The 25,466-nt window shown below is 39.1% G+C and overlaps 1 protein-coding gene across 3 annotated transcripts in view; it reads left to right on the top strand.

The window, feature by feature from the left end:
• GRM8 (glutamate metabotropic receptor 8) overlaps positions 1-25,466 on the top strand; it is a 707,399-nt gene that overhangs the window by 8,815 nt on the left and 673,118 nt on the right. For 2 of the 3 annotated variants that reach the window (XM_081038725.1, XM_081038726.1), the window contains exon 2: positions 887-1,710. In XM_081038725.1, coding sequence (XP_080894851.1) covers positions 1,201-1,710 — 510 coding nt within the window. In that variant the 5' untranslated portion in view covers positions 887-1,200. Of the gene's footprint in view, positions 1-886; positions 1,711-25,466 lie in introns of those variants that run through there. The other variant, XM_081038724.1, reaches the window with a different exon arrangement.

Here is a 25,466-nt window from a genome sequence, read left to right as displayed (position 1 = left end):
CGTTTTCACTCTAGGTTATTTCCAGTCTTGATGAAATAACTGTTTTCCCCACTGAGTCAGACAAAATTAAGAAGCTCTTCAATTGATCTCCAGCTCTGATTTGCTCCTAGTGATTGTAGGATGAAGGAGTGTTTACTTCAGAACTGTAAGCCTACCCATGGCTTCCACCCCAACAAATTTAATAGGAAACGCTGACAATGGCAATAGGAATATCTTCACACACAACCCTCCCTATGTGTTTCATTTTTAAGTCTTTGTTTTGTTATCAGAGAACAATAAGACAATTTTTATGAAGTAGCTGACATGCGATGTAAAAATCTTTTCACAAGCTATGAAACTTAGATATTTTGGGCTTCTTGGGTGGATTTCTTGCTTTTTTGTGTGTTTTTTGTTGTGATTGAATAATCACTTTTTCCCACTGGGAAATCTGAGGCACCAAAAAATGTCATTAACAGATGATTGGCTTGTTGAATACATCACAGAAAATAACCTTTCATTATGATTTTGTGGACAAAATTTCAATGCTAAGTTCAGACAGCTGCAAAAAGTAAAAACAGGTTTGAAAAGAAATAATGCCATCAATCACAGGATTTTTACCTGCATGGGAATTTGATTTATTGAAATAAACTGGTAAATAAAAATACTTCTGGCTTGGGAGAATCAACCTCATTTCTGATACTTTTTCTGTTTTCCTTGCTCCAAAAGTGTCATCAATCTCTCTGTTTGGGTGCTGTGCAGCCAGGTGTTCAGAATCAGAGGGGGACAAAAAGAATTAGCTTCTTGCTGAACAGAGGAAATTAAAAAAAAAAAAAAGTTGGTGTAAACAGGGCTTAAAAATGTAGACCCATTGAACTGAACCTTTTTTCCCCCTTCCTCCTGCATCCAGGAATAATTCTGCATCAGGGCTGACTTCAAGGATGTGAATTGTTGACCTCACCCCAACATCAGAACCTCAGCTGTTATTCTAATTTTTGCACCATTCCAGGCAAGTTGACTGTATATGGAAATAAAATTGAACCTTAAGGGTCTGATGGACATTCACTGTGACATTCAAATCAAGAAAACTTGCTGAAACCCACAGAGCCTTTTCCCCAGGGGCCCTGATGGTAACCTCCAGAAGGTGCAGCCTCAGGTGGTCCTCCTTCTTCTGTGGCAAGAATAAACTTTGGGTCTTGGATTGCAACACCACCTGTGGAGAAAATGGTATGCGAGGGAAAGCGATCAGCTTCCTGCCCTTGTTTCTTCCTTCTGACCGCCAAGTTCTACTGGATCCTCACAATGATGCAGAGAACTCACAGCCAGGAGTATGCCCATTCCATACGAGTGGACGGGGACATCATTTTGGGGGGTCTTTTCCCTGTCCATGCCAAGGGAGAGAGAGGGGTGCCTTGTGGGGAGCTGAAGAAGGAAAAGGGGATCCACAGACTGGAGGCCATGCTTTATGCAATTGACCAGATTAATAAAGACCCTGATCTCCTCTCCAATATCACGCTGGGTGTCCGGATCCTTGATACGTGCTCCAGGGACACCTATGCTCTGGAGCAGTCGCTGACGTTCGTGCAAGCCTTGATTGAGAAGGACGCTTCCGATGTGAAGTGTGCCAATGGAGATCCACCCATTTTCACTAAGCCTGACAAGATTTCTGGAGTCATAGGTGCTGCAGCAAGCTCTGTGTCCATCATGGTCGCTAACATTTTAAGACTTTTTAAGGTAAGTAAAGGCATCGTCTTTCAGACCATTGCAAAAGGATAATACATTGTTCTGACTCCAACTGCAGGTTTAGGAAGAAAGTGAAAATGGTGAAGATGCTCATGGAGTTACCAGGTTCCTCAACTCGAGGAAATCTCGGGTTGCTACATGTGTTCATTTAGTTCCTGGGTGTCTGGGTTGCTACATGTGTTCATTTAGTTCCATTATTTGCAATTAATTACATTCGTTGTGACTTTCCCCCCCTGAACAAATAGAAAGGTGATAATTTCTGTGACATGGGGAGGGCTCAATATCTTGGAATAGCGTCTTTCTGAGGCTCATTTTCAATCAAAGCAAGTACTTTTAGAGTAGAACGAACTCCTCACCCATTTATCATATAAAACGCTTCTATGGTATTCGAGGTATAAGATAATTTAGTTGGTGAAACTTCTTTAAAGTGGAATGCTCTGTTATGACAAAAGCTCCTGTGTGAAGAAACAGTATTTATTACTAATGTGTAGATGAGAGTGACACTCTGGGATATAAGATGGCCATAAAATTGTCACATTTATTATAGCTACAATAGAGCAGAACCTCATTAATTCCGACTGCTCTGATTCAGACTTGCAATAATTATATGTAATTCTTATTGAGTTAAAAGTTCAAGTTTATAGGATAACTCAAGACTTTTTGATTTAGATTTCTACTCAGATGATCTATTACCTGTAAACTGCATTTACATATTGAATAAAAATGGCAAAATACAACAATATACCTAATACCACTTTGAAAGTATGAAGTGCCACAAAAATAGTTATCGTAACTCACCATCTTTCATTAACTTTCTCATTTTATTTATTAATATCCATTACGTAGTCTTTTGTAATGACACAATTTTTTTTAATCGACAATACTTTTCACTCTGGTTTCTTACTCAACTCAATGGGACACGACTTTTCCAACGTATTCTGAATTAATGAGGCTTCGTTTTATATTATGAGAAAATGTACTTAGGCATATTAGACTTTAAAATATTAAAAGAAGATGGAGACGTTGGACAGGTGACAGATCTAGTGAGAAAATCAAAGTGATAGAAAATTTGCTTCACAAAAAAAGAAAAGGAATCGAATCAAAGTTTTTCTGGTTTGGATGATATCTTGGGGGACCATCTAGTCTGGTTCACTTCATACACGGGAATCCTCTCTGTAACCGACCCTCCCCACACCCCCAAGTGGCTGTCCAGCTTCTGTGTGAATTCCCTTCGTTTAAAAGAGACAGTGCTAAGAGGCAGTGTAATGACTATTTTCAGATTGATGACATTTTCTCGAAAGAGGATGCTGCTGAGCAGAAGGAGGTGTGTCTGTCCAGGCACAGACGGGCGTCAGGGAATTCCAGAGACATTGAGCAGGATATCAGGAAGAGCCTCGTGGCAGTGAGAAGGACACAAGGTTGAAACAGGCAGCCAAGGGGGCTCTAATTCTCCATTGCTGGAAACTTTCAAGGGAAACAGGAAAGTTATTCATCATTTTTCTTGTGTTGGCGGACCTCCTCCTTGGAGGCAAGATGCAGAACCAGGTTTCTCCCCACATCCTGGGATCTGGGATTTCTCTTGCAGTTTCAATTCTGAACCGCATGGCGTTTTCTGGTCGGGGGTGATGTCCAACTCCAGCCACTTTCCCAATCCTCTCTCCTCCCTTTCCCTCTCCTCCCCTCCCCTCCTCTCTGACTTGATCTCCCTCCCTGCCTTCTCTAAAGCATCTCTTTTCTGTTCTTAACTCAGCAACTGTGGCCCAACAACACCCACTTTTAGAGAAGAGGAGAACTTTCACGAGGGTCTTCTCCTTTCCTTCTCTTATCTTCCTCTTATACATTGATTCTGGTTCCCATCAACCCCACTGTCTCCTTCCTGTAGCCTGGTGCCCACCGACAGTAGGCAAGGATTTGAGGAGTGGGATGGAAGTGACAAATGCTTACTTGAGGTTCTCATCGCTTGTTTACATTAATTTTGCCACAGAATCGGCTTATCTGTAAAATGGGAATATTAACATTCTGTTAGATTGTTGGATGGATTTAATGAGAAAATGCAGGTGAAGGGTTCCAGCAAGACCTGGCCATGTCCTTTGCCCCCTTAACCTACCCAAGGGAACCTGGGAGCCTTTTTAGGCAATGTGAAGAGTGGGGTTTTTTTTTTTTCAATTAATTTTATTGGGGTGACAATTGTTAGTAAATTTACATAGATTTCAGGTGTACAATTCTGTATTACATCGTCTATAAATCCCATTGTGTGTTCACCACCCAGAGTCAGTTCTCCTTCCATCACCATATATTTGATCCCCTTTACCCTCATCACCCACCCCCCACCCCCTTACCCTCTGGTAACCACTAAATTATTGTCTGTGTCTATGAGTTTTTGTTTCTCATTTGTTTGTCTTGTTCTTTTTGGTTTATATACCACATATCAGTGAAATCATAGGATTCTCTGCTTTTTCTGTCTGACTTGTTTCACTTAGCATTATTCTCTCGAGATCCATCCATGTTGTCACAAATGTTCCTATATCATCTTTCCTTAACGCCGAATAGTATTCCATTGTGTATATGTACCACAACTTCTTTATCCATTCATCTATCGAAGGACATTTTGGTTGTTTCCATGTCTTGGCCACTGTAAACAAAGCTGCAATGAACATTGGCGTACACGTGTCTCTATAGAGAAATGCTTTTATATTTTTGGGATAGATACCCAGGAGAGCGATTGCTGGGTCATATGGTAATTCTATTCGTAATTTCTTGAGGAACCTCCACACTGCCTTCCATAGCGGCTGCACCAGTCTGCATTCCCACCAACAGTGTATGAGAGTTCCTTTTTCTCCACAGCCTCTCCAACACTTGTTACTATTTGTTTTGTTGATGAAAGCCATTCTGACTGGGGTGAGGTGATATCTCATTGTGGTTTTCATTTGCATTTCTCTGATGATTAGCGATGTTGAGCATTTTTTCATATGTCTATTTGCCATTTGTATATCCTCTTTGGAGAAATGTCTCTTCAGGTCCTCTGTCCATTTTTCAATTGGGTTGTTTGTTTTTTTGTTGTTGAGTTTCATGAGTTCCTTGTATATTTTGGATATTAGCCCCTTATCAGAGGAACTGTTTGCGAAAATCTTCTCCCATTCAGTTGGTTGCCTCATTATTTTGTCAATAGTTTCTTTTGCTGTGCAGAAGCTTTTCAGTTTCATATAATCCCATTTGTTTATTTTAGTTTTTACTTCCATTGCCTTTGGAGTCAAATTCATAAAATGCTCTTTGAACCCAAGGTCCATAAGTTTAGTACCATGTTTTCTTCAATGCAGTTTATTGTGTCAGGTCTTATGCTTAAGTCTTTGATCCATTTTGAATTAATTTTGGTACATGGTGACAGATAGCAGTCCAGTTTCATTCTTTTGCACGTAGCTATCCAATTCTGCCAGCACCATTTATTGAAGAGGCTGTCTTTCCTCCATCGTATGTTTTTAGCTTCTTTGTCAAAAATTATCTGTCCATATTTATATGGTTTTATTTCTGGGTTCTCAATTCTATTCCATTGGTCTATGTGTCTGTTTTTCCGCCAATACCAAGCTGTTTTGATTATTGTAGCCCTGTAGTACAAGGAAAAATCAGGGAGTGTGATACCTCCAGTATTGTTCTTTTTTTTTAATATTGCTTTGGCTATTCGGGGTCTTTTGTGGTTCCAAACAAATCTGATGATTTTTTGTTCTATTTCTTTAAAAAATGCCATTGGGATTTTAATGGGGATTGCATTAAATCTGTATATGGCTTTGGGTAATATGGCCATTTTAACTATGTTGATTCTTCCAATCCATGAGCACGGAATGTCTTTCCATTTCTTTGTGTCTTCTTCAATTTCTTTCAAAAATGTCTTATAGTTTTCAGCATATAAATCCTTCACATCCTTGGTTAAGTTTATTCCTAGGTATTTTATTCTTTTTGCTGCAATTGCAAAAGGAATTGTTTTTTCTATCTCTTTTTCTGAGATTTCATTGTTGGTATATAGGAAAGCAATGGACTTTTGTACGTTGATTTTGTAGCCAGCAACTTTACTATATTCATTGATTGTTTCTAATAGCTTTTTGGTGGAGTCTTTAGGGTTTTCTATGTATAGCATCATGTCATCTGCAAAGAGTGACAATTTAACTTCTTCATTCCCAATTTGGATGCCTTTTATTTCTTTCTCTTGCCTGATAGCTCTGGCGAGGACTTCCAACACTATGTTGAAAAGCAGAGGTGATAGGGGACAACCTTGTCGTGTTCCTGAACGTAGAGCAAAGGGCTTCAGCTTTTCACCATTAATTATGAGGTTAGCTGAGGGCTTGTCGTATATGGCCTTTATTATGTTGAGGTATTTTCCTTCTATACCAATTTTAGTAAGTGTTTTAATCATAAATGGATGTTGTATCTTATCAAATGCTTTTTCTGCATCAATTGATAGAATCATATGATTTTTGTCCTTTATTTTGTTTATGTGATGTATCACATTGATGGATTTGCGAATGTTGAACCATCCTTGTGCCCCGGGGATGAACCCCACTTGGTCGTGATGAATAATCTTTTTAATGCATTGTTGTATTCGATTTGCTAGAATTTTGTTTAGGATTTTAGCATCTGTATTCATCAGAGATATAGGTCTGTAGTTTTCTTTTTTTGTGTTGTCCTTACCAGGTTTTGGTATCAGGGTAATGTTGGCCTCATAAAATGAGTTAGGGAGTACTGACTCTTCTTCAATTTTTTGGAAGAGTTTGAGCAGGATTGGTATTAGATCCTCTTTGAAGGTTTGGTAGAATTCACTGGTGAAGCCATCTGGTCCAGGACTTTTGATTTTGGGAAGGTTTTTGATGACTGATTCAATTTCGTTACTGGTGATCGGCCTGTTAAGATTTTCCAGTTCTTCATGATTCAGCCTTGGAAGGCTATATGTTTCTAAGAACTTGTCCATTTCTTCTAAGTTATTAAATTTGGTGGCATATAGTCCTTCATAGTATTCTTGGATAATCCTTTGTATTTCTGTGGTGTCCGTGATAACTTCCCCTTTTTCATTTCTGATTTTGTTAATTAGTGTCTTCTCTCTTTTTATCTTAGTGAGTCTAGCCAAGGGTTTGTCGATTTTGTTAATCTTTTCAAAGAACCAGCTTTTTGTCACATTAATTTTTTCTATTGTCTTTTTGTTCTCTATTTCATTTAGTTCTGCTCTGATTTTTGTTATTTCCTTTCTTCTGCTGACCTTGGGTTTCGCTTGTTCTTCTTTTTCTAGTTTTTTAAGGTGTAACATGAGGTTATTTATTTGGGATTTTTCTTGTTTCTTGAGATAGGCCTGTAATGATATAAATTTCCCTCTTAAAACTGCTTTCGCGGCATCCCAAAAATTTTGGTAGGATGTATTTTCATTGTCATTTGTTTCTATGTATCTTTTGAGCTCTCCTCTAATTTCTTCTTTGACCCAGTCGTTCTTTAAAAGTATGTTGTTTAATCTCCATGTATTTGTGTTTTTTCCTGCTTTCTTTTTGCAGTTGCTATCCAATTTCAAAGCTTTGTGATCAGAGAATATGCTTGGTATGATTTCAATCTTCTTAAATTTGCTGAGGCTGATTTTGTGTCCCAATATATGGTCTATCCTTGAGAATGTTCCATGTACACTAGAAAAGAATGTATAGTCTGATGTTTTAGGATGAAGTGCTCTATATATGTCAATTATGTCCAATTCATCTAATGTGTCATTTAGGGCTGCGATTTCGTTATTTATCTTCTGTTTGGATGATCTATCCATAGCTGTCAATAAGAGTGGGGTTTGTTTTTATGCATCCTGGACCTGGCTTCTTTTTGCTCCATTCCTCCCTCACTGACAGGCCAGTTCTCTCCTTACTCTCTTGGGTAATTCTGGATGGACCTATCTAACCAGGTGGGAGAATTACCACTGACTCTTTGGACAGAGTCCAATGCTCCAGGCCAACTCCTGGGACAGTGGCAGGCACAGAAAAGGGCTTGTCTTGCCACCCTCAACCAAAACACAAGGAATGGGTGACTTTTAGCTCAGAGGGGGTGCTGGTTATGGTGGATTTCATGACTAAGATCAGTACCCTGTTATGGAGTGAGCATTTACTATATGGAAGCAAATGTACTTATTGACCAAAATACCGGCACTTGAAAAATTTGTGTCTTTCAAAAGTAAGTGAAGGGATATGGGTGTTCAGTCCATCTTCCAGCTGAACCTGGAACCACATGCACGTGAATCTGATAATTGCAACTTATTGTTGTGCTACTTTAATTTACTTTGATGATTTCTATGACACCTCCAGCCAGCAATTCACAAGGATATTAATTGTGATATTATTATGGTCACTCTTGGAATAGAAAATGTTTCATTTTATGTAAGAATGTATCCTATTTAAACACATATGTCAGGACTGACATGAAATAGTAGAATAGTTATCAAAGGAATAATTAGCACATTAATGCACTAGGGATTCGCTTCTAGTTCTGTTTTGAAAAATAATACTGAGAGGAAGCCAAATTCTATGACTTGAGTAAAGGTGAGCCTTCAGGACAGTTTTATGGAGCTTAGGTCCCCCCCAGGACAGTGTAAGACCCACAGAATCTAAAAAAATATAAATATATTGCCACTTCCTCCTGAATTCATGGAGTTAATGAAGGTAGAGCATCTTGGTTTGAAAACATACAAAATATTAACCTTGACCATAAGGGATGTAGGTAAGGTGTTGATTAATGAATTTATTTACTGTCCTGCTCAACAATAAACATTAGTTTAAACATTGGTTTAGAATGTGGCTGGGACCTGTTTAAAACTGTATAGAAAATGGGCTAACATTGGAAGTAGTTTTCACATTCCTCATTTCTCTTTTTCTTGGACAATCCTGGTAAAGCCATGTAGTATCTGCCTGGGCTAAGGATACAAAGCCTTCCAGGACTCCCTGTCTTCCTCGTCCTTCAATCTTGCCCCTCCCGTGCCCCTCACCTGTCCTTATATGCCTCTGTGTTCTCCTAATTGGATCCTGGTTTCAGGGAAGGCTCTGTGTTATCAGTCATCTGCCTATAGTATGCCTGTGTTTAAGTCACAGCAGGCTTGCATTTTCTGCAGGGTCACTAACTGGAGTGGAGTGACTTGTCTTTGTAAAGGGGATGCAGGCATCAGTGTGTGTGGGAGTTCATGTAGCTACCCAGAGACTGAACCTCCCCCAGGGCAGCTCCTCCTTCCGGGAGTACAGCTGGCCCTGCTCATCTCTAGAGGGGAGGGGTGTTGTCCTACCTTTGTCTCTCTTCTTATCAAAGCTCAGAGGCAAATGAAAAAACTCAGCCCCTGTAACTTCAGAGGAGACTTGTACAGGAGGCCGGAGCCTGACACCACCTGACACCACCGGCCCTGCAGTCTGGGCCCCTGGGACACTGAATGCTCTCCTCATGTCTCGGATGGGTTGAGCACCTGCCTCCCAACTCCCTCCCTGAGAATCATTTTTACTGACTCAACTGCCTCATATATCTTAGGTGTGTTGGAGTGAAAACAAGTTGGAGAGTTACAGAACAAGACTTTAATGATCTGAAGTTTTTAGAAGCGCTATTGTGTCTTAACACAGACAGACAGACAGACAGACAGACAGACACATACACACACACACACTTCATAGGTGGGTTAACATGGGGCAGAATGGTCACCTAAGCGATAGTTTAATCCTTATAGCAAGTTAATGGTTTTAGGTAATAGTAGTATCAAACAGGGTAATGTGACATGCCAATTCAGAAAAGCAAATCCAGAACTGGTCCATCTTATGTAAAGGTGACAATGCCAGCTCGGTGGCTTCTGTATTGCAGAGATTGAAGGAAAGAGGGGTCCAGCTCTCACCGAGACATTGTGTAGTTTGAAAAGAATTAAAGAAGAATAAGAGGACCTTTTGGAAAACTTGACTGGGAAGCCCATAATTTCCATGTTTTGTAAATCGAATATGTATGTTTTATAAAGAGCTCCGATTTTCCCTCCTTTTTTAGAACATTTCCACCCCTCGCCTTTAAATTAGAGCTGTCATGCAGGGTGTCATGTGGGGTCTCTAGTCCCGCTCCCCACATAAGAACACAGGACATGGTGAGGCCAAAAAGGAACACCCACGGAGCCATAGGTAGGGGAGTCATATCACTATATTCTCACCAGCGGCATCCGCCTCTGCAATCCGCTCTTGCTAGCCCCCATTCCTCTTGCTAGCGTAGCCACAGCAGTTATATTAGTGGCCAATGGCTTATGGGTTACAGCTGACGGCCAACTAGCCACAGCTGATGGCCATCTGATCACAGTTGATGGCCATTTACTACCCGAGCCAGTACCTTTCTATGTGAGGCTGAGAGCCTGGAAACTGCTTTTTGGGGCTTTGTCCCCACAAGAGCAAATCAAAACACTAATCTACGTCTTACTTTGAGCAAAGATGGAACATTCTGAGTTAAAAATAGCACAGTGATGCTGGTAATACACAGTAATGTCTTATAGATGCATTGGGTTTATAAAAGGGCAGTGTCAGATATAATTTCTCTCTCATGTGTTTCCAGTTAACTTTACCTGGAGAGTTAACTTTCTACTCTTGACGGATAGGGGTTACCGTGTTCCCCGAAAGTGAGACCTAACTGGAAAATAAGCCCTGGCATGATTTTTCAGGATAACATCCCCTGAACGTAAGCCCTCATGCGTCTTTTGGAGCAAAACTTAATATAAGATCTGGTCTTATTTTCGGGGAAACACGGTAGCTAGTCTGCAGTGAATACTTCCCAAAGCAATCAAATGAGACATTTAAAGAGAAATCCACCTGTGGGTGGGCTAGGTAATTTCTTCCCAGGTGGAAGAGTCCTGGTGATAAATGGCTACAATTGACCTTCGTGTTAAGTAAACGAAGTCCTGTGAGGCATCCTGTTACACTGGAAGTCTTTCCTACCCACCTTTGTTTATGAAGATATATTTTCTTCCAAGACACTGTACTAACCGTAGCAACCACTTCCATAAGGCCAAGAGTTTTGTGAGTTATGTATTGCATACAGTGGGCTTTATTAACTGTAAACTCTGAAAAGGTAAATCTGCCATTTCCGGGCTCCTCTAATTAGATGGACCCATAAATAAGCCCAGTCAATAAACTTAGCAGGAGGTAACATTTGATGTTAAATCTTATTTGATGGTAAATAGATGATAGAAAATGGAAAGATAGACTTCTTCACTCCCTCCTTTGCTACTGTAGCAAGCTCTAATTTATTTGTAACGAGTCCACTCACCTCATATGAGAGATGCTGGGTATTCTTTCTTATAAATGCCGTAAGTGGGCATATTAGGGGAAATGAGCACTGCCCATGGTTATCAGCACTTAAACTCACGGCCATTATATATACGTGTGTGTGTATATATATATATGTATATATACACACACACGTATATATATATATATATATATATACACGTGTGTGTGTATATATACATATATATATACGTATATGTGTATATATATACACATACGTATACATATATATACGTATATACGTATATATATACATATATGTATATATAATATTTGATTTGGGAATGTTACTCCCCTTCTTAAAACTCTAATGGCTAACATTTCCTTCAGGATGAAGGCCATCCATCTGTACTTTGGGAAATCTTTTCTCACTTCTCTTGACAGATTAAGTAACTTTGTTAACGTTTTAAAACTCTACGAGAGCAGAATGATATCCATAATATCCACGAGGGCTTATATATCTTGTTTGTTATTTTATTTCCAGCACTTAGCATGGACCTGTCTGGAAACCCAATAAATGTTTGCTAAATGAATGAATGAATGAATGAATGAATGAATTGTATCTCTCAATCCCCGCCATACTCCTTCTCTTACCCCAACCCAAATATTGGAAATAATAGGTATTGGGTAGATAGTATAGAAATTTGTGTATTTTGCTTTTATACTTTTTGAGAAAAGGGAACGGAAGGAGGGAGAAGGGGAGAAAGAAGGAAATATGGTATATTGTGGGAGTTCCTATTTTCATGTTGTTTCTGCATTTCTTTTTTTAAACCAATTCACAGTTTCTCTAAACAGGTTTTTAAAATTAAAAGTTAAATAAGTAAAAGAAATGAGCACATTTTCATTTTGGAAGGTTTAAGCAATGAATAAATAAATAGTGTAAAGTGGGAAGAAACCACGTCTAAACACACATATCTATTAATAAAATAATATATCTGGGAGAAATTTCCACATTGGTTACGATAGATCTACCCCAGTAATTCTCAATCCTGGCTGCACATTAGCACCACCTGGATGGCTTTTTAAAAAATATGGATGCCCAAACCCTGTCCAAGACGAACGGAACTGGGTGAGAGCCCTGGCACTGGTATGTTTTTAAATGATCACCAGGTGATTTTGATATTTGTCCAGGAGTGAGAACTACAAAACCCTTTATAAGCAGTTGCTTGGTTTTTAATTATATGAATAGACCTTAATTTATTTAATAAATCCCTTACTGATAGTTTACTTCCCTTTCAGTTCTTAAGATCATTTATCATTTGAAAAAAGTCTAAGTGGTGCCAGAGGCTTATTCGAACACTATTAGCTCTAGAGTGAATTTTGGATTCGTACAGCACCTTTTTTGACCAGCAAAGGGGCTCAATTAATGAATCACCAAAAACACCTTACTACATGGTTTATTCACACTACACACCACACAGGCCATGGCTTTTCATAACATGTAGTAACTTAGAATCAGTGCAGTGATCATATGCTCAGACCGCTAAAGGAGCGTTGTGGCTCTCGTTGGGTGGAGCAGATTGTTAACTTGGTTAATTTAAGTTGAATCTTTCTTACTTTTTTCCCCCTAGTCTTCAAAGGTCTGAAATCCTACAGTGAATACTGGAGACATCCTGATAGCTTACCTTGTGATTAATGCCTGTCTTTTGGGTGTTTTAAATAATGAGGTTGTTTTAAAAGTAGAGAGGAGTCTTTCCAAGAGAATGGCTTGTAACTGGATGCTATAGATATTTTATTTAAGAAGTTGCCTGAAAACCTTTATAGAACAAATCAGGAGATAGGTAGATAAAGAAATAAATTCTCATAAGAAAAACCCTGGGGGCGGCCGCTTAGCTTAGTTGGTTAGAGCGCGGTGCTCTTAACAATAAGGTTGCTGGTTCAATTCCCACATGGGCCACTGTGAGCTGCGCCTTCCACAACTAGATTGAAACAACTACTTGACTTGGAGCTGATGGGTCCTGGAAAAAAATACACACTTAAAATAGAAAAAAAAAAAGTCCTGTGCTCTTCTTTCTACTTATTCACCCTAAAGATTGCAGTAGTTTTATGAGGTCTGACAATCAAGTTCATGAACTTGCTGCAACGATGTTGCTAACCTTTTTTTGATATCAGAGGGATTATTCATTAGGAATTTGCACCAACAGGACAAAGAGTTAACCAAGTTTCCTATTTGGAAGTGCTGAAAAGGCTGCATGATAAAGTTAAATGACCTGAACTTTTCAGCAACAATTCCTGGCTCCTGCATCACGACAATGCACCAGCTCACACGGCGCTGTCTGTGAGGGAGTTTTTAGCCAGTAAACAAATAACTGTATTGGAACAGCTTCCCTACTCACCTGATCTGGCCCCCAGTGACTTCTTTCTTTACCTGAACATAAAGGAAATATTGAAAGGAAGACATTTTGATGACATTCAGGACATCAAGGGTAATACGATGACAGCTCTGATGGCCATTCCAGAAAAAGAGTTCCAAAATTGCTTTGAAGGGTGGACTAGGTGCTGGCATTGGTGCACAGTTTCCCAAGGGGACTGCTTTGAAGGCGACCATTGTGATATTCAGCAATGAGGTATGTAGCGCTTTCTCTAGGATGAGTTCGCGAACATAATTGTCTGACATAAAATCAATTGTTATTTGATTTCAAGACAGTTTGCTTCCCAGAGTTTTCTGAAGGTGCTTTTTGCAACCAGAGGTTGTACCATCCTGGGAAGATTTACAATCTACCAGCAGCCCCCTGGCTCCCACCCAGTAGTTATTAAACTTTAGTGTATATCAAAATCACCCAGAGGGCTTGTTAAAACCCAGCTTGCTGAGCCCACCTTCTGAGTTTCTGTGTTGGGGTCTGAGTCTTTGCATTTCCAGCAGTTCCCAGAGGCTGCTGTTATTCAGAACACACTTTGGGAACCACTGCTCCATACACATCACTTGCTGGCTGACTTAGCAAGTCAAAGGACACAAAACAAAAATGAGATTGAACAAGGTTCTATCTGGCAGCAGCCTTTTTTCTTTTGACTGAGGCCTGGTTGGATTTCTGTTTGTATTGGTCATAATCACAGCAGCTGCCGTATGGATCTATTTTTAATTGTGTGCTCTTTTGGAAGTTGTGTTTCATATTAAATAATGCATAGCTCAGGAGTAATGGTCAGTGCAATGGTTACTTGAACACAGTTTCTAAAGCAGAGTCACTCAGATGACCACTTTTCCTCATTTTCACTACCTGTGACAGTACAGCAGACTGATTTAAGAAACTTAGACTGTAAGATCCACATTAACTGGGAATTGAGAACAGTAAGAGACGAAAGAGGCTATGATTTGTCTCAGCTACCAGCAATTTGTCTTCAGAAACCGTGACAGCTACCTCCTGATTTCCATTATGCAATGGGATTGCAAATAACATTCTATAGCAATCTTAATCAATAGAAGGTCACAAGAGGCCCTTCTCTCCCCGCAGTGGGGAAAGAGGGCCCATTTACCCATTTAATTGACAGAACACACTCTGGCAAAAGAGAGACATCTCTTTTAGCTGTAGTTAGGGATTTTCCCTATCTTCAGGAACTCTTAATATCATAAAAATATACATGTGATCTCTGTATTTTAAATATGTAATGAGCACCAGCCTGGTGGGGTGGCAAGGGGTCCAGGTATAGCTTTGTCCAAAGCCACCTTTATCTGTTTCCAGAAGGCGGCCGATCTCTGCTGCTTACCCTTTCGGCCCACCAAGCTAGTACAGTGTGTTCTCATTGTTGGCCATTAGTCTCTTTCCCAGACAATCCCAGCTCCCTTGGTACTTGGGGAGGTTGGGTTCCCTGGTATAATTTTGCCCCAGATCTATTGGCTAGCCCCAGCTTTGGAAGAGTCACAGGTCTGTCTCTGGGTCCCCCCAGTGCCACACTGGTCTCCCTTAGGATGTGAGGATAGCGACATATTCTTGCTCCCGCATCTCACCCTTGCTTCCTTTCACATGGATGGGTTGTGAACTCTAGCTTTGCTTAGTGCACGTGCTATTTCTTACACTTGAAGTGCACATTGTGACAATTTCATATATTAGAGTTGTCAAAGTGATTTATTGTCTCAGCTCTGAGAATGCTTGCATTTGTATTGTTTATAGAACAAATGGCATGTCATACTTATGCAGATTGGTTGTATAGATACTTGTGGCCTATAGATATTTATCATCAGGTGCTGTCTATTCAAATTATAGGTTATTATATTGTACTTATCCAGTGGAGCTGACACTCTTTTGAGTAAAACAGATTAATATGAGTTCTATGAAATAGGTCAGGCGCTGTAGTCAGATTTGCTTTCAAATTCTTATGCAACGCTTATTAGCTGTATTACCTTAATCAAGCTGGTTAATCTCTCTAAATCTTAGCTTTCTTATCTGTAAAGAGTAGATAATAATAGTACTTCCTTCATAAGGTTTAAAGTAAAGACAAATAAGATAAAGAGTGTAGAATCCTTCTTAGGATTCTACACTTACGGTTAGCACCATAAATGATGGCTCTGATGATGAGAACGAGGGGGATGGTACATGTCTACCATCAATAGGATATTCATTTCGAGTTATGCTTCTTCCTCGCATTTCTCAGCCATTCATACCGACTCGCCTTAGTTTGTGAACAGTGGCAGGTTAGCATTAAAGGTGTGGTCACGGACCAAGAAACAGCACAGGTCCGGAGAGGCTCTGGCGTGGAGCAAGCGTGTCTTGTTTGCCTGAAGGCCAAATAGGAGACTGGATCTCACCAGTCCTATGCTCCCGCCAACTGAGCTAAGGAAGTCAGCTTTGGAAGTCTTCCAAACCCAGGTGGTAGTTGGGCAGAGTCAGTTTTATTTAATGAACAGAAACCAAGGGGAAGATTGGCAGGCGAGCACCCTACCGCCGCACCACTGGGGGAGCACCAAGGGGAAGATTGGATGACCCAAAGATAAGCTGTGCTACATTCTAATATTGTTCCAGTACCCAAACAAAAGTGCCACTCGGATTCAGTTTAAAAAAAAAAAAAATCTGGCTCTTTTGGAATCTTTCCTAGTACCCAATTTGATGGTTTAAGAGGTGGAGCTGTGGTTGAGGATAAGCGGCTGACTAACCCCAAGTGTAGACGGCAGCCTGTAAGTCTGTCTTTTGGGTTGGAATTCCCCCTGCAACTTTTATTTTTTTTTATATTTATTTTTGCTGTGTTTGGTATAAGGACCCAACATAGACAGAAACACAGGCCCACTCTGGACAAAGAATACTACCCTTTTATTGCAGGAATAATTTTTCTTTCTCCCAGCGATGGACTGTATAACACATATCTATTACTTTCTGATACAGATGTCAGAAATGTAAACAACAAAAGAATTTAGAGGTGCTTCCTTTAGAAGTCACATTTACTTTTGGACAACCAGAAAAATAGTGGAACTAAATATATTCAGGTTTGACTCACACTATGACCTATCTTGCTCCACCTGTTTATAATGTGAATCATTCAGGTCAACACATATCAGTTATGTCCATGTTAATCAAACATAATGTGCTCAAATGTAAAAGGACTTCACAGAGAAAGAGAAAATTTTCATAATGCGGAATTCTGTGGTTTCATTAGGAAGCACAGAATCCTATCGGAGTGTTGGGAGATACTGCTGAATAGTTTTTGGTATAGTTCTTTAAATTCAGTAAATGCTAAATCTGTATTTTTTCCCCCACTAAGAAAAGCAGAATAAGATGAAGAAATATCAGCATATTATCCAATTATTTGCCTTCTTTACTTAACTGGTGAAACAGGTAATAATCAATCAATCCCCCAGCAGGTATTTGTTCAGGATCCTGTAAGCGTGTGCACCGTGTTTGGCACTCTAGGGGATGATTATGAAAGAAGTAGAAGATTCTAAGCTTTCACGTTGCTTAGAACCTAGTTGGAGAGAAGCCACTAACTCATATAAAACAACAATGAATAATATAAAACGATGTAATAAGGCCTGTAGTGTGGTGCCAGGGTTGGGAAGAAAGGCCAACTTCACCTGGGGAAGCTGCGGCTCTCAGCGAAGGCTTGGTGTGGAATTGTGGAGTTGACCTGGGTCTAGCAGGTTGGGTAGGAGGATAAAAACCGACTGGCCAGGCAAAGAGGGCTCTTCTCGGCATGGGGGAATCCCTGAACCTTTGACCTGAGGCCTGGTCCCTGTCAGCTATGTGAAAATGGAAGTAAGTGAAAACTTCATTCCTTCCTCATAGCCTCTCTCTCCCAAGACAAAACTTCACAGGGTTCCTTTAAGAGTCTCCTAGGAGGATTCAAAATGAGGAAGGTTGGAGGGCTCTGTCCCAGCTCCCATTGAACACAAAACTTGAGGCCTCAGTTCAAGGCCACGTAGTGGGTAAGAACGTCCAGAGGGCAGAATGCTATACCTTCTTAATCTGGGGTGGGAATAGATAAAGGAAGTGAATTACTGTGGGATTTAAGGAACGAGCTGGAGGACCCAGCAGAAGCCCTACCCTCACTCCCCATTCTTTTGCTCTGCAAATCCATGTAGCTTAAGATCAGAGAAAAAAAATGTTCATTTGCCACATGCATTTCTTGACTGTTTATACTGTTCTCATTAAGCATGGATACACAATTAATTGCTGAGAGAGAAATTAAATGCATTCTCAGTGAATCAATTTTACTTGCCTCATTCCAATAAGGAAAGCCACTGTCCTTGCAGGGCTCACTGTTTGTTCTTTCTGTCTTCTTGACCCTCGGAAAACTGGGAGTAAGCATATATGCACTTTCCCTGTTTCACAAAGTGGCCATAGATGTCGGTAAGGTAAAAATTTGGAGATTTTACAATATTCTAAGCATAAAGTGTTTTGAGTGATTTGGAAATAGGTTCTGTATAGAAAATGGCATAAGTGATTAATTTTCTTCTTAATGCTGTGGTACTTTTAGCTTGTAATATCTACTCTTGTAACCCCAGCAATTTAAATGGGAGCTTGATATGTTTTGTTGTCTTTGAAACCACTGGGATGAAATTTTGAATCCTTGGATTTTTTTTTTCCCTTCTGCCCGAGGAAAGAAGTTACTAGAAATTTCATTTTTCAGGTTGGCTTCCTTTATTTCATCTGTTTTCATGCAGCTAAAATACCTAGTGAGTTTTGCATTTGTATAAATTAATATTACAGATGACGCCTTGCTGAAAATAAAATAGATTAAGCGGAGATGATGGAGAATATTTTCCCACAATTTCCTTCTCTCACGAAAATGGAACAACCCAGCACCACTCCTTAATGAATGTCCCATCTGTCACTTCTGTGCCGATTTGAGCCAACACTGTCCTGAGAATGGTGTGGGGCCAGGGACCTGTATGCAAAGCAAGATAGGTAGGTTTAAGCACATGTTGGGAGAACTGGGATTTAAAGCATTGGACTTATATTTACCCTGAAGTATTTCTGTGAATTAGGAGGAACTAAAATAAAACCTTGTATTTTTGGACTGTAATTACAGGTAAATTTCAGCCTCTATTGATCAGTATTAGGTATAGCATGTGATAAAAAAAATTGGAGATTAAATTAGTAATCTAAAATACTGTAGTGGTTCAAGGTGGATGAATAAATATTATTTTAACACCTTGTTTTAAAAATTTCGTGGTGTTTAAACTATAGCATTAATATTTCATTCTAGTGACATGTACAAGTTTAGGATTTGAAGTAAAATAAACGTAACTCCTATACATAATGCTGATCACACCTACGTGATGAGAATTACTCTTAAATAATCTATGTCCAGTTTGAAAATAGTTCTTATGAGGAAAAGTATGCAGTTTTGCATTGTACATTTTTTTTTATATAACTCAAATTCAGTAGCAGAGTTCCATTGCTTTTAAATATCATACACACTAATGGACATTAAAAAATGTTTTGGGAACACAGTGACTTTTTAAAAAAGTTGATTTTCCTCTTTTCTCCAATACTTGACATTATGGAAACTTAGAGATAGAAAGGATTTTTGAGATCTTCTGTGATAACCTTTCATCCAACGCAGAATCTAATCTACTTAGACCTTTGATATATAGGGAGTCTGTAGCACTGTTTGTTCCTCTTAACTGTGTTAAACATATCTCCACCCAATCCCCGTCTAGAGTACAGTGTTCTTCAAGGCAAGAAACATGTCTTACTCATCTTTATGTCCCTGAGAGTACCTGGCATGGTCCTTGGCACATAGTAGGTGCCAAATGAATACATCCAGAATCCATTCATTAAAACAATGTCAGTGTGGGATGCTAATAATCTCACAAACTGGTCCACTCCATTTTATAATGGCATTAAGTTTTTTTCTCTATTTGGACCTGAAATCTTCCTCCTTCTTGAATAGTTTTAGGAGGGCCAGCCCGGTGGCTCAGGTGGTTGGAGCACTGTGCTCCTAATGCTGAGGTCGCCGTGGGCTGCTGTGTGCTGCCATGGGCTACCATGTGCTGCCAGGAGTGGCCGGCAGCCAGTGTGAATGGCCGGCAGTGAGTGTGAGTGTCCGGCAGCTGACAACTCTGGTGACCGAGTGCCTCAGCTGGGGGGAGCACAAGGCTCATAATACCAGCATGGGCCAGGGAGCTGTGTCCTACACAGCTAGACTGAGAAACAATGGCTTGAACCAGAGAGTGGGGGGAAGGCGGAAGGAAGTGGGGAGGAAGATTACAGCATTTTAGATGCAGCAGTGGTGTCTAATAAAAAAAAAAATTTAGGAATGGCTTTAATTCCAAAAAGGATGGGGAAACCCACCCAGCCAGTTGAACCAGAGGAAGCAATCCTGGTGCTGAAAGGGGAGCCAGACGTCATGGTCAATCACCTCTACCCATTGGCCTTTTGCCTGTGTCTTCTGGTGCATTTCTTTCTCATGAGACTGTCCGTTAAATGTTTGAAGAGCCCAGTTGTTCCGGAGTCTTAAGTTCTCCAGGCTAAATGTTCTATTGGATTACCTGCACCTAGTAGTAACAGTACAAGAGCTAATGTTTACTGACACAAGTCCATCAGATAGGTATGGTTTTCAGATGAGGAAATGAGGCTTATTTACGGTGTCTTAAACGACTGACTTAATAAGTGGCCAAGCATTCAAACCTTGGTCTGATAGATGCAAAAGCCCATGCTTTCCACCAGTGCTTTGTACATCCTTTCATACAGTATGATTTCAAATCCTTTCTGTTATGGTTTCCTTCTCCTGAACACACTCCCGCTGTTAAAGTCTGTTCTAAGTAAACCAGATTTTCCTTGCCATTCTAAAAGATTGTCTTTGAGCAGGTAAGTTAACTTAGAGAACTTCACCCTGTAAGCTTCACACTCTCATTGTGGAGGTGGCCACAATCGCAGATGGACTGGCCAGCACATCCTTGATACAAGGATCAAATCAGGCGGCTCCTGACCACATATCCTTCTCTGGAGTGGCCACATGGCTTCCTGGGAAATGTTGGGAAACGTGTACTCCTTTAGAGTCGTTGATGGGAGCTTTCTATAATATTATTCCAGCTGTTTCTTGAGGAGGATACTGGATAGAAAGAATTTATATTATTACAGATGGCTGGAGCAGCTTAAGTATCAGGAATTTTTCCATGGAAGGGCTAATGTATCCAAAATTATTCTTTGAAGTGGATGGCAGGATATAGTGAAACTCCTTATGTTTCATGAAAACACTGAGACTATCAAAATAAATACCTGTAGTTTGCACCTACTCCTTTCCCAAACGCAAATATGACGCACGACAGCATTTCCTCAACACGTGGGATCAAGTTCTAGATCAAGTGGAGTTATGATAAAATGAGTGTATTTATAACAAGGATTTTTCTTTTTTTAAAAAATTGAAGTATAGTTGACATAGAATGTTATATTAGTTTCAGGTGTACAACATAGTGATTCAACATTTATATACCTTTTGAAATGAACGCCACGTAAGTTTAGTAACCATCTGTCCCCACACAAAGTTATTGCACTATGTTCCCTATGCTGTACATTACATCCTGTGACTTATTTAATTTATAACTGGAAGTTTGCACCTCTTAATCCCCGTCACTATTTTGCCAATCCTCCCATCTCACTCCCCTCTGGCAACTATCAGTTTGTTCTTTTTTTTTTAGTTTTATTTTATTTTATTTTATTTTTACATCCCTCACACCGTGAACCCCCCTCCCCCCATCCACCACCACCCCGACCTCACACCGAGCCATCACATTATACACATAAAATTATAGTTGGCATTCATTAATGTCCAGCCTCTGGTGTACAACGCCATGACCAGGCATCCACAGCATCCCTGAGGTGGTCTCCCAAACAGGGCACATGTCCATCGGACACCCATATCAGTTTGTTCTTGATGTCTCTGTTTTGTTTGTTCATTTTTTTTTTTTTTTTTTAGATTCCACATATAAGTGAAGTTGTATGGTATTTGTTTTTCTTTGCCTTATTTCACTTAACATAATATCCTGTAGGTCCATCCAGTTTGTTGCAAATGGCAAGACTTCATTCCTTTTTTATGGCTGAGTAATATTCCATTGAGAGAGAGAGAGAGAGAGAGAGAGAGAGAGAGAGAGAGGGAGAGAGAGAGAAAATGAGAATTTATACCACATATTCTTTATTCATTCATCTATTATCTATTGATGGACACTTAGGTTGTTTCCACATCTTGGCTATTGTAAATAGTGTTGTAATGAACATAGGGATGCATACATTTTTTTGAATTAGTGTTTTTTGATTTCTTTGAATAAATACCCAGAAGTGGAATTGCTGGGTCATAAGGTAGTTCTATTTTTAATATTTTGAGGAACCTCCGTACTGTTTTCTAGTGGCTGCACCAGTTTGCAATCCCACCGGCAGTGCATGAGGGTTCCCTTTTTTTCTAATCCTGGTCAACACTTGTTGTTTGTTATCTTTTTGATAATAACCAATCTGACAGGTGTGAGATAATAATCTCATTGTGGCTTTGATTTGCATTTCCCTCATGATTAGTGATGTTGAGCGTCTTTTCATGTTTCTGTTAACCATCTGTTTGTCTTCTTTGGAGAAATGTCTATTCAGATTCTCTGCCCATTTTTTAATTGGATTGTTCATTTTTTTGATATTGAGTTATATGAGTTCTTTATATATTTTGTATATTAACCCCTATTGCATATATCCTTTGTAAATATCTTCCCCCATTCATTAGATTGCCTTTTCATTTGTTGATGGCTTCCTGTGCTGTACAAAAGCTTTTTAGTCTGATGTAGCCCCATTTGTTTATTTTTGCTTTTGTTGCCCTTGCCTGAGGAGACTGAGTTAAAAATTTTTTTTTGCTAGGCCTGAGGAAAAAGAATTTACTGTCTGTGTTTTCTTTTAGAAATTTTATGATTTTAGGCCTTACGTTTCAGTCTTTAATCCATTTTGAGCTTATTTATGTAGATGGTGAAAGAAAGTGGTCCAGTTTCATTTTCTTTCATGGAGCTGTCCAGTTTTCCCAACACCATTTATTGAAAACACTGTCTTTTCCCCATTGTATATTCTTGCGTCCTTTGTTAGAAATTAATTGACCATATAAGCTCTCTATTCTGTTCCATTGATCTATGTGTCTCTTTTCGTGACAGTACCATACTGTTTTGATTCCTGTAGCCTTGTAGTATGTAGTTTGAAGTCAGGAAGCATGATACATCCAGTCTTGTTTTCCTTTTTGAGATTGCTTTGGCTATTTGGGATCTTTTGTGGCTCCATACAAATTTTAGAATAATTTGTTCTAATTCTGTGAAAAATGCCGTTAGGATTTTGGTAGGGATTTCACTGAATGTGTAGATTACTTTGGGTAGTATGGACATTTAAACAATAGTCTTCCAACATGAGCATAGTACATCTTTCCGTTTATTTGTGTCATCTTCAAATTTCTTTTCATTTGTGTCTTATAGTTTTCGGAGTACAGGTCTTTTGACTGCTTGGTTAAATTTATTCCTAGGTGTTTTATTCTTTTTGTAGCAACTGTAAATGGGATTGTTTTCTTAATTTCTCTTTCTGATAGTTTGTTATTAGTGCATAGAAATGGAACAGATTTCTGTATATTAATTTTGTGTCCTGCAAGTTTAATGAATTTGTTTATTAGTTCTAATAGTTTTTTGGTGGCGTCTTTAGAGCTTTATGTTTATAGTATCATGTCATCTGCAAATAGTGAGAGTTTTCCTTCTTCCTGTTCAATTTGAATGCCTTTTATTTCTTTTTTGTTTTGCCTGATTTTTGTGCCTAGGACTTCCAATACTATATTGAATAAGAGTGGTGAGAATGAAAGTCCTTGTCTTGTTCCTGATCTGAGAGGAAAAGTTTTCATCTTTTTACTGTTGAGTATGATGTTAGCTGTGGGTTCATCACATATGGCCTTTATTACATGGAGGTATTCTCCCTCTATACTTGCTTCATGGAGAGTTTTTATCATAAGTGGATGTTGAATTTTGTCAAATGCTTTTTCTGCATCTATTGAGATGGTCGTATGATTTTTATTCTTGGGTTTGTTAATGTGGTGTAACATATTGATTAATTTGCAGATATTAAACCATCATCCTTTTGCCCCTGGAATAAATCCCACTGATTGTGGTGTATGATCCTTATAACATATTGTTGAATTTGGTTGGCTATTTTTTTTTTTAAAGATTTTTGCGTCTGTATTTATCAGGAATATTGGCCAGTAATTTTCTTTCTTTTGTAGTGTCTTTGTCTGGTTTTGGTATCAGGGCCCTTATAGAATAAGCTTTGAGGCTTTCCCTCCTCTTCAATTTTTTTTGGCATAGTTTGAGAGGATAGGTGTTAACTCCTCTTTAAATGTTTGGTAGAATTTATTTACCTGTGAAGTCATATGGTACTGTACTTTTGTTTGTTGGGAAATTTTTATTACTGATTCAATTTCATTACCAGTTATTTGTCTGTTCTGATTTTCTGTTTCTTCCTAATTCAGTGTTGGAAAATTGCATGTTTCTAGGAATTTATAAATTTCTCTTAGGTTGTCCAATTTATTGGCTTGTACTTTTTCATAGTAATTGCTTATGATTCTTTGTATTTCTGTGGTGTTGGCCTTACCTTCTCTTCTTTCATTTCTGATTGTATTTATTTGAATTCTTTCTCTTCTTTCTTGATGAGTCTGGCTAAAGGTTTATCAATTTTGTTTATCTTTTCAAAGAACCAGGTCTTAATTTCATTGATCTTTTCTGTTTTTTTTTTAAGTCTTTAATTCATTTATTTCTGCTCTGATCTTTATTACGTCCTTTCTTAGACTAACTTTGGGCTTTGTTTGTTCTTATTTTTCTAATTTCTTTAGGTGTAAAGTTAGATTGTTTATGTGAGCTTTCTCTTGTTTCTTGAGGTAGGCCTGTATTGCTATAAACTTCCCTCTTATAAGTGCTTTTGCTGTGTCCCATAGATTTTTGGAATGTTGTGTTTTCATTTTCATTTGTTTCAAGGTATTTTTTTTATTTCTTGTTTGATTTCTCTGTTGACCCCTTGGTTGTTTAGCAGCATGTTGTTTGGCCTTCATGTGTTTGTATTTTGTCTCGTTTTCTTAAAATTGATTTCTAGTTTCATACCATGTGTTCGGAAAAGATGCTTGCCATGATCTCAATCTTCTTAAATTTCTTGAGGCTTCTTTTGTGGCCTAACGTGATCTATCCTGGAAAATGTTCCATTTGCACTTGAAAAACAAGTGTATTCTGCTTTTTTTGGATAGAATATTTTGTACTGTGTCACGTGCCACATATCGAAGTGTTGGTCAGCCATAGACCACATATAAGATGGTGGTCCCATAAGATTAAAATGGAGCCAAAAAATTCCCATCACACAGTGATGTAGTAGCCTTTGTAATGTTGTAGTGTAACACGTTAGTCTTGTGTTTGCGGTGATGCTAATGGAAATGAGTGACTGCACTGCCCGTCATATAAAAGTCTAGCACATACAATTATGTACAGTACATAATATTTGATAATGCTAATGAGTATGGTGCTGGTTTATGTATTTACTATACTATGCCTTTTCTAATTATTTTAGAGTGTACTCTTTCTGCTTAATTACAAAAGTGTGCTAGAAAGCAACATGTTGTGTTACGCTGGCAGCAGCCTCATACCTCTTGTGTTTACAGTGTCTCTTGACGGCGTCATTTTCTCTTGTGCTAGATTTAACCTTGTTTTGTTTCATTCATCACAGCCCCTAAGCATACAAAATCCACTGCTGATGTTGCCAGTCAGAGGCCATGTTGAGGGATTGACCTAGAAATGGAATTAAAAATGATTAAGGACTACAAATGTGGAAAATTAGTGATGTTATTGCTTGCCAGTCAGGCGTGTCCCATTCCACCAGAGCCATGATCTTGAAGAACAAGAACGAAGTGACAAGCACTGTTAAAGGGTCTGCTTCATTGCAGGCAATGAGACTAACAAAATTCGACAAGGGCCTCTATCAGACTTGGAGAAACTTCGAATGACCTGGATGGATGACCAGACACAGGAGTGTATTCCTGTCAGCA

This window comes from Rhinolophus hipposideros, assembly GCF_964194185.1.
Source record: "Rhinolophus hipposideros genome assembly, chromosome: 25".
Classification (NCBI taxonomy): domain Eukaryota; kingdom Metazoa; phylum Chordata; class Mammalia; order Chiroptera; family Rhinolophidae; genus Rhinolophus; species Rhinolophus hipposideros.
The sequence above is the reverse complement of the archived record's forward strand: the minus strand, read 5'-3'. Positions and strand labels throughout refer to the sequence as shown.